Source organism: Choloepus didactylus, chromosome 21 (genome assembly GCF_015220235.1).
Source record: "Choloepus didactylus isolate mChoDid1 chromosome 21, mChoDid1.pri, whole genome shotgun sequence".
NCBI classification, from domain to species: Eukaryota; Metazoa; Chordata; class Mammalia; order Pilosa; family Megalonychidae; genus Choloepus; species Choloepus didactylus.
The window spans coordinates 9,355,505-9,365,436 of record NC_051327.1 but is presented as its reverse complement, the minus strand read 5'-3'; the positions used below and the strand labels follow the sequence as shown (position 1 = coordinate 9,365,436).

Here is a 9,932-nt window from a genome sequence, read left to right as displayed (position 1 = left end):
GTTTATGATCCACCTAAAATTGATTTTTTTGTTTAATGTGTAAGAAATTAAGACATCAAGGTTAATATATCCCCATATGTATATCCAAATTAACCAGCACAATTTACTAAAAAGACAACTCTTTCCCCCGTTGTATTACAGAAAACCTTTGTGTGAACCTGGTAAGTGACTTTATATATATTTTTCTGGATTTTATTCCATTCTGTTTGTCCAGTTCTCTATCCTTGTGCTATTTTACCTTATCTTACTTATTGTAGCTTTATATAAGTCTGTGTATCTGGGAGTGTAAGTGCTGCAGCTTTAGTCTTAAATTTTTTGGCTATTGCAGAGGATTTGCTGACTTTAAGTGATTGTAGTGGACATCCACATCTTCTTTTTAAACTCATGTTCAATACTTCACCATTAATTATGATAGCAGTTGTAGGGCTTATTGCAGGTACCCATGACAGTAGTGGAATTGAACTAGAAATCCCAATAAGATATAATTTAAAAAACAAACAACAGTTTGAAAATTAAGCAATACATTTTTAAACAGAGCTGGGAATAGGGTGAGGCAAGCAAGGGGCCTAAGGTGCAGCGTGCCATTTGTCCCTGCACTTTCACTGACTTAAGAGTGAGTTGCTCCTTCATTTTGTGATTGAGGATCCTTGTTTTCCCCATTCTAGTCCTGCACCTGGTTATAAATAATCCATAGGTCCATATTTTAGAAATGAAAATAGTTATGGAAATGAGTTAAAGCAGTTTTTGGAATTTATTTCTTTAAATGCATATGTTTGAAAAGAAGAAAGGTTGACAAATCAAATCACTGCTCTCCAGAAAAATATCTGAGTTGATGGAAATGTTCTGTATTAGCACTGTCCAGTATAATAGCCACTAAACACATGTGACTTGATCTCTTGCTGTGTGACTAGGGTGATTGAGGTATTGAGTTCTTAATTTAACTTTGATCTTACTTACCAAAGAATCCCAAATAACTTATGTAGATACACTCCCCCTATGAGGTAGAATTTAACTCCCCTCCTCTTCTACTTTCTACCTCCCTCCATTACCTGAGTGTAGTTTTGGACTTAGTTACTTGCTTCCAATAAACAGTGTATGAAAAGGGGAAAATAACTTTACAGTGGAGAAACTGGTCACAAAATTCTTAACCATTTGTTCAAGGCTAACTCCCCAGTGATAAGTCAGGTTGATAGTGGGTATCCCTGCTGTGAAGTGATGAGAAAGGCTCATCACTTGTGTGGTATTCCTAAAACCCATAACCCCAATGTGATGATGAGAAAAGCAACAGACAAACCCAAATTGAGGGACAGTGTACAAAACAGCTGATCATTAGTTATTCCTTAAAATTGCCAAGGTCATGAAAAACAAGGAGTCTGATGAACTGTTCACTGACCAGAATAAGCTAAGGGATGTGATGACTAAATGTTTTGTGGTATCCTGGGTGGAAATCTGGAATAGACAAAGGTCATTGATGGAAAAACCAGTGAAATCCAAATAAAGACTAGAGTTTATTTAATAGTAAAATACAAATACTGCAGTTACTGTTAGGCCTAAGGATGTCATTTCACATATATAAATTTCAGACATTGCATATGTCTTTAAATCTATGATGTCTTAATTTTGACTATGAACAGAAATCTTTAAGCTCAGAGTATCGACAGTATTTAGATTATGTGATCTTGATACTGTTAGAAAACATGGTTCTAAGTAGTCAGGCCTGCCTGATCCCGCATCAAACAGAGAAACAAAGTGTCTGTGCTTTGGTGAGAAGGTAAGCTTATTGAAGATGCATCACCAGGAAACTGGAGGAAAAAAAAAAATCTTTCCAAGACCAGTTCAGTGTGAGAAGAGTTTTTTGTTCTTTTATAACCCCAAACAGACAAAGAAATGGCCAGAATCCAGAAGAAAACAGAAGGAAATAAAACAAAGAAGAGAGAAAGCGGTTTGTGACCAAATATCTCCTGTTATCTTGGAGTCCTCCCCTCATTCAGGCTTGTTTTCAAGAAAAAAGGCAGTGGCCAGCAGACTGTCTGGTGATATCCCTTGCATTTTCCTGCAGGTGATGCTGGGAAAGTTCCTGGGAACAAAAGAGTAAGGTTTTTGTTATTGAGATTAGAGCAACACCAACTTATTTTAGCAAGGGCTTTTTTCTTCTAAATGCAATTTTTTGAGATATATTCACATAGCATACAATCCTTCAAAGTGTATAATCAGTTGTTCACAGCATCATCATATAGTTGGGCATTCATCACCACAATCAATCTTTGAACATTTTCATTATTCCAAAAGATAAAATTAAAATTAAAATAAAAAAGAACATCCGAAACATTCCATTCCCCTCTTCCTCCCATTGTTGATTTACTTTTTTAAATTAAATTCAGTTTTATTGAGATACATTCACATACCATACAATTGTCTATGGTGTACAATCAACTGTTCACAGCACCATCATATAGTTATGATTTCATCACCCAAATCTATTTTTTAATTCAGTTTTATTGAGATATATTCCCATACCATACAATCATCCATGGTGTACAAGCAACTGTTCACAGTACCATCCTATAGTTGTGCATTCATCACCCCAAACTATTTTTGAACATTTTCCTTACACCAGAAAGAATCAGAATCAGAGTAAAAAATAAATATTTAAAAAGAACACCCAAATCAATCCACCCATCCCAACCTGTTTTTCATTTGGGTTTTGTCTCCATTTTTCAACTCATCCATCCATACACTGGATGAAGGGAGTGCGATCCACATGGTTTTCACAATCACACTGTCACCCCTTGTAAGCTACATTGTTATACACTTATCTTCAAGAGTCAAGGCTACTGGGTTGGAAATCCTAAATAGTGTTATCTATATAGTGCATAAGAATGTCCACCAGAGTGACCTCAACTCCATTTAAAATCTCTCAGCTACCGCAGCTTTATTTCGTTTCATTTCGCATCCCCCTTTTGGTCAAGATGTTCTCAATCCCACAATGCTGAGTCCAGATTCATCCCCAGGAGTCATATCCTGCATTGCCAGGAAGATTTATACCCCTGGGAGACAGAGCTGTCTACTGACTGGCAGTAGACAGCCCATCCATCTGGGAGTGTCTGCTCCTTCTCCGCCCTAAGAGAGGGCATGGACGCACAGACATTAGTCCCATCCCCAAACCTTAGGGGCACATCAGGAGCAGGACCAGCCTTGGCCCCATCTTCTCTTTATTAATTTGCTGGGCTTTGGGGAGAGTGATCTGAACCTGGGTTTGGAGCTCTGAGGCAGGCCTGGGGGCGGGATGTGGTAAGAAGACAAACTTCCTAACCTAAAGAAAGGGCAGAATGGAAGTCCCCGCTCCCACCGCTGGCCAGAAGTCGGACTAAGCCAGCAGGGGCTCCCCAACCAAAAGGGTGCTTGGCTTTGGGGGCGGGGACCTCACTCCTCCCGCTAACCCAGCTCCCCGTTTGGCTCCAGGAGGCGGAATGTCCTCGGCCTTTCGGCCCTGGAGGGATCGCCTAGCCCGGAGTTGATTCTGGCGGGGCGGGGAAGCGGAGAGGGCTGCGCGGGGCGGGGGCGCGGGGTGTGGCGCGCGGTCCCTTTAAGGTCTGTGTCTGGCGGAGGCGCGCAGGGGCCGCGCGCGGGGCGTAGCGGGCGCGCGGCTGCACCTGCATCTCAGAGCGCGCGGAACCGAAGGTCGGGATGCTGCGAGGCCTGCGGGCCCGCCTGCCAGAGGTTGCGCGGCGCAGTCCCCACTTGGCCTGGGGAACCCGGGCGGCGAGTGCGGCGGACGCAGCCAGGTTGGAGACTCGCGGCTGGCGCGGGGGAGCGGTGGCTGCGGCGGCGGGGAGCCGGGCGGGCCCCGGGGCGCGGCGCGGTGGGGAGGATGACCGCAGTCTCCCGCACACTCCTCCTGCTGCTGTCGCTCCCTGAATGCTTCCGGGTAAGTATCCGGTCCCCTGCCGGCCTCTTGGGATCGCGGTGCAACGCGGGGCCGGCCCCGGAGCCTGCGGAGCTCGCACACGCCGTGCGGGGCTTTCTCGTGCTTGCTGGCACCCAGCCCGGCATCCGCGCTCCTCGAAGCCGCCTGCGGTCGGCAGGAGTGGTGAAGCGCCGGGGTGCCGTGGAGCGGAGCGGGACGACAGTGTGGGCGGCGGGTGGTTGGGAGACCAGCGGAAGCCCTGCCTGGAGCAGGACCCGCCGAACATCCCTCGCCGCCTGGTGCCTGCAGCCGCTGCCCGGAGCTCGGCTCGCCAGCGCAGGGACAAGCTGCCCGCTGGCGGAGCCGGCGCGCTCTCCACCTCCCGGGAGCCGCGCGCCTCTGGAGTTAGCGCGCCGGCCCGGTCCAGGGCTGCGGGCTAGGGGAGCCTGGAGTGGGGGACTGGGGTGCAGGCGCCTCCCGGTCTTGCCGCCTCTGCCGGGGGCCGGGGGTCCGCAGCCCCGAGGCCCAGCTCCGCCCCGTTCTTCGAGGTGTCTGCCAGGACCGTCGCTGCTACTATGTGACGGATGTGGACCGCTGGGCATCCTAGCCGCCGAGGCCCCGCTGCAAGGGCTGCAGCCAGAGTGCTGGCGGAGCCCTCAGGGCTCAGAGCCGGGCAGGGGGAGCCGGGTAAGGGGCGGGCACGGGGGAGGAGTGCGCCCCGGGATCGCGCGCCGGGCGCCGGCTTTCCTCCTGGGGAGTCGCGCCAGGCCTCTCCCCAGCTCGCGCTCTGCATTTGGCGGGGTGCAGGGCCTAGAGGGGCGAATGCCACGCTGCTGGAGTTTGGGGGGCGGGGAACCCTGGGTGGAGGCAGACGGGCCTCGGGAATTACAGGTACCCTCTCTCGTGGCTGATCGGCCTGACTTCCTCCCCCTGGGACAGGCTGTTGTAACTTCGGAAATAAAGTGCAGGTGGCCAAGGTTGGCTCCGAGGCCGCAGGGCGAGCCCGGGATGCCCCCGGGCAAATGCCTCCGAGTGGGTGGAATTTTTCGTGGACGAGATTAGCCTCCTCCTGGGCTGCCAGTGCTATTTGGAGCTGCGATCCCAAGGAACGGAGTGGCGATCTGGAGTTTTTCCCTACAAAGATGTCGCGCCTGCTCTGCCTCCTCCTTGGGGCCTTTGGGTGGAGGTGTCCTGAGTCCAGGGCCAGTGTCAAGGTGCCCGGGAGCCGGGGGCTCTGAAACCCGGGAGCACGGGGTTGGAGGAGAAGGCCGGTGGGAGGCGCGTTCTGCTCTGGCAGCCTGGTGGATTTGCGCCTCGAGGACAGAGGATGGGGATGGGGAAAAGACCCCTCCCTGGCTGCGGGGACTGGGCGCTACAGGCAAGCTCTGGGGCCTGGGGGCTGCAGCCTGTGCAACTGGGAAGCCAGCTGGCCACAGGGGAAAGAGCTCAGGGAGCTTGGGGCGCAGCCGCAGCCCCACTCCACAGTGGGCAGGAAACAGAGCAAGCGTCCTAGGAGTACGCTGCCCACCCTTTCTTTCCTGGAGAGGCTGGAGGTGGGGACGCCCAGGGCCAAGGAGTGTCAAAGGAAGAGGGGAGAGGGAGGGAGCTGGGCCCCTCCCCCACACCTTCCGTGTACCCCAGTCTCCTTTCAGCCTCTATCAGAGCTGGTTGCTTTGCCCAGTTCTCAGTTGATCCTCAGGACTCCTCTTTGTAGCTCTCTTCCTCCTCTCCTTCCTCCTGGGGTGAACCTGCCCACAAGAGACTTAAGGGGGCTGCTGGTCCTCCTCCCCTAAAGCACAGAGCATGGGGTCCACAGGGGAACATGGCTCTGCAAAGGGCGGGCCTGGACCCTGCTCCCCAGCTCCTGCCCCCCCCCCCCTTTAGGGGCTTCCTTGGCTGACTGGACTCCTGCTCTGCCCTGTGAAGCCCGCAGGTCCGCACCTTTCCTGCCAGCTTGCCCTGCACTCCCTGTGGCACATCCTCCCAGTTGCTTGGGAGAGAGGCTTCCAGTCCCCACCAGCACTCCCGTAAATCCCCAGAGGCCAGAGTGGCAGAGGCCTGGACAGGAGGAGATTGGACATCTGCGTCTCTGTGGCAGCCAAGATGTTGCCCACAGCAGACCCTCCATAAAAGTTTGCATTAGATTTCTGTGGACTTGTTTTTGCTTTAACCTTCTAGCTTTCTGCTCATGGGCCCATACCCGGATCTTAGGTCCAGACTGACCTGTAAGGCTGGGTTCTCAGAAGAAGATTGCACAGCATTAATCTCCCAAAATATTCTGAAAGGAGAAAAGCTACTCAGAGGTAGGGACAGGGGCACGGCAGGTGGAAGTGAATTTAAAAGTCAGGCTGTTGATTGGGGAGAACTTTTTGATTGAACAGTCAAGGCTTGCCTGGTTTCAGAGCTGTGCTGTCAACAAAAGGAAGGTTGTGAATTCAGCAGGGTGCTGATGTGTGACATGAAAGGCATTTGAATCACAGGTGAATGATTAAGAGTCCCTGTCATTTTTGAGTGAGGTGAAACATCTTCTGGGCAACAAATTAGAATTTGGATGTAATGTCACCCAAATAATGTGAAGAGACACTTTCTTACCAAGTATTTTTATGTATGAGATTCTGGATTCTTAAATTATCCTGGCTCTGAAACAGGTAATGAAGCAGACAATGTTGTTGGAAATGCAGTAAATAAACCCACAGCCATGCTCCACAAATGTGGCATTCATTTTCATTATTGCCCTACTGACAACAGGGAAACACATGCAGGAAGGAACTACTAATTAGCTCTTTTGTAATTGAAGGATTATATCCACATTTGTGGTGGGAATCTCAGAGACACCTTCAGATCTCAAATGACAATAGATTATCATACATGTTGATCTGTTTCCCTTAGAAGACAAACTAATTAAGCTTTATATTTGCATGGGAGGGAAAATAAATCATTTTTTCCTTCTCTGAGGTTTTAGCCTCATACAGCTGCACCCTGCCTTTGTGCCTTCCCTCCCTGCAGCCATTTCCCAGAAGTGAGAGCCGTTTAGTTGATCTCAAAGTGAAGGGGGGAGTGAACTTTAAATAAAAGTATCAAAGCAACATTTCAACATTCACAATGAAATCATCCCCAGCCTGCTGGCTTTTCCCCAGTTTTATTTTCCAGCTCTCCTAGCACTTTGTGACTGAGGGGAGAATGAGTTTTCCTTCAAGAACTGACAACAGGGTGTGTATGTGTGGGTGTGCGTGTGTGCGTATGTTTGCCTGTGTGTGTGTGCATGTACATAGAGTGAGTTGACTTTTCAAATCGTCATCCTTTGTGACAGAGCTTGTTGACCTAACTTGTTTGTTTCTGGCTATGTGAATCAGAATTTTCATTTCACACTGAGTCTGCATTCTGGTACTTATTTATTGTTATCTGTTACTGTCGCTTGCCGAGGCAGCTGTGTGATGAGGTCAATCTTGGCTTTGATGACCCGCAAAATAAAAAAAAGCAACAAAACCAAAACCTTCTAGGCAGTTGACCTAGAAGCAGAACTAATATGCCATAGAAGTATGCATAGGGGATGGAGAGTGTTCAGAAGATAAGATTTAATTACACTTTTGATGCATTGTAGAGTTAGAAAGGGCTGGTGGTCTTCCTTGGTCCTTCATTCCTGAGAGTTCCTGTGTGTCCGCAGTGTCCCTGGAGGGGTCCCTCATGCTCAGGACAATGGCCTGTCACATATCATGTGGGAGGTGCTCACTGCAGCCCCCCTGCTGGCTTGTCCTGGACCCCTCTGCTCCCCTCCTGAAGCTGCCACCCTCCCCAAGTATGTGGTGGAGTCTTGATAATCGTGATGTATCTCAGAACTTAAACTTAATTTTACTTAAAGTTTACTCAGTGTGACGGTTAGGTTCATGTGTCAACTTGGCCAGGTGATGGTACCCAGCTGTCTGGTCAAGCACGCACTGGCCTAACCATTGCTGCAAGGACGTTTGTGGCTGGTTAATAAACCAACAGGCTGGTTTATGAAATCATCAGTCAACTGGCTGCAGCTGTGACTGATGACTCAATGAAGGGGCGTGTCTTCCACAATGAGAGAATGTAGTTGACTGGATCTAATCCAATCAATCAGTTGAAGACTTTTAAGCAAGACAGATGGAGGACCTTCAGTTCTTCTTCAGCTGACCAGTGAAGCATTTCCTGAGGAGTTCATCGAACATCTTCATTGGAGTTCCTAGTTTGCTGACTGCCCTATGGAATTTGGACTTGTGCATACCCACAGTTGTGTGAGTCACTTTTATAAATCTTATCTCCATTGATATCTCTCATTGATTTTATTTCCCTAGAGAACCCTAGCTAATACACTCAGGGACTTAAAAAAAACACAAAACAAAACCCTTCTTTTGGTAATGGCTGATATTGTCTGCTACAGAATAGAACAGAAAATCATATTTTTTTTTAAGATAAAATGTGAGGTTTCAAACCAGCACTCCTCTCTCCTGTGAGGGGCGGCCCTTAGCCCTGCATGTCCAGCGGGAGCTGTACTTGGCCCTCAGTCCCCGCGGCAGGAGACCCTTCCTCGCTGGGCTAACATTGGCCTGGCCCCTGCCCCAGAAGGCTTTCATCCAGTGAGGGACAAGAGCTGAGTCCTGGAAGGTGCACCTGGACCAGCCTGTGGGCTGGGTGGATGTGCGGCTCAGGTTCTAAGCCCTTCCACCTGGAGGGAGGGGAGTGCTGGCCTGAGCAAAATAGCTGCTGTACCTCCAGGCATTGCATCTGAGTTCAGAGTAGAAAGGAGGGGGTGGGATAGCTGCATCATCTGTTTCCTCCCCATATCAGGAATGCAGTTGCTTTCTCAGAACTCCTGCAGAAAGTCTCATTGGTTAGAACTTGATAATGTGCCAATCCTAGCTACGAGAGAGGAGGGCTCTGGGAAAGCAGAGAATTGCGTTGTCATGCTTGGCTTAGAACCATAATGATACATCACCTCATAGATGAGCAAACTGCCACTTGGAAGAGAAACAGGGTTCTGTTTTAGGAAAGAAAAAGGGAGGAGTGGTTTTGCTGAGTAGACAATTATTAGCATCTGACATGTTTCCCCATGTCCAGCACAGTACCTGAAGCAGAGGAGACAGGCTAGGAATTGTTGAATGAATGAATGAGTGAATGGTGCATTTCCATAGCAAGGCCTAAAGGACTAGAGAGTGTTGAGAGATCAAATGCAGGGTCCAGGAATTGGAATCTTAAGAATTTCTCATGATGTAATGGGCGTGGCCGGAAGTGCCCTCATCTTGTTTTTAGGAGGGAGTGGAGAGGCGCCTCTTTGCCCTTGAGCTTTGCTTTGCCCCATCTCTGTGGACAGGAGAGGAGGGAGTCTCTAACTTCACGGGAAGAAAAGCAGGCCTGTCCGCAGTGTGCCTACCGTGTGGTGGGTGTGCAGTCATATGAGCTGGGTGAAGCCATGAATGAGTGAGAAGGTGCTGACACTGTCAGCATCCCTGGGTCCCCAGGGTTAACTGGCGGCAGAGTGGGAGCTGCTGTGGAGGTCCAGGCACATGTGCTTGAATGATCGGCCACTGCAAGTTGCCAATCCAATATCCATTCTTTCCTCCTTCCTAACAATTTCTGTAAAACTCCTTCTGGAGTGACAGTGTGCCCAGTTTCAGATACTCACACCCCCGGGTTTTCTTGCACTGAGGTGGCCATGTGGCCTGATTCAGGCCAGTGGGATTGAATGGAATTCTACTGGTGTGGCTTCTGGGGAAGCTTTTTTTTTTCCTGATGAAGAAGAACAGACTCAGCAGGCCATGTCTTCTGCCCTTTGCCCTTACCTCTTCTTCCTGCCTGGAACACAGATGTGATGTCCCAGGGTGGCACTGCCATCTTGTGACTACGGGGAAGGTAGAGGGTAGAACAAGAACCAGGTCCCATTTGGCATCCTTGAACAGCTAGAGAGCCCTGGACTTGATGCTTCCCAAGAATTGAGAAAAATAAGGTGAAAGCTCCATGGCTGAATTGATTTCCAGGTGCAGCCCCATGCAGCCCCCAGCCTACG

General features: G+C 49.5%; 1 protein-coding gene across 1 annotated transcript; it reads right to left on the bottom strand.

The window, feature by feature from the left end:
- Positions 1 to 3,503: 3,503 nt before the first annotated feature.
- Positions 3,504 to 9,760, bottom strand: LOC119518115 (basic proline-rich protein-like). Its single transcript, XM_037815171.1, has 4 exons — positions 9,709 to 9,760; positions 5,046 to 5,333; positions 4,395 to 4,717; positions 3,504 to 4,343 (listed from the first exon to the last, which is right to left on the bottom strand). The coding sequence occupies exons 1-4, from the start codon at positions 9,758 to 9,760 to the stop codon at positions 3,504 to 3,506; spliced, it is 1,503 nt and encodes a 500-aa protein (XP_037671099.1).
- Positions 9,761 to 9,932: the final 172 nt, after the last annotated feature.

Excerpts from the sequence above, each read along its gene's own strand:
- LOC119518115 (XM_037815171.1), bottom strand. The coding sequence starts at position 9,760 with ATGGCAGTGCCACCCTGGGACATCACATCTGTGTTCCAGGCAGGAAGA. Across the intron at positions 5,334-9,708 it reads GTTCCAGGCAGGAAGAAGAG|CTGGCTTCCCAGTTGCACAG; the intron begins GTAAGGGCAAAG and ends CCCTGTGGCCAG. Across the intron at positions 4,718-5,045 it reads AGAGCAGGCGCGACATCTTT|GCCCTGCACCCCGCCAAATG; the intron begins GTAGGGAAAAAC and ends TCGCCCCTCTAG.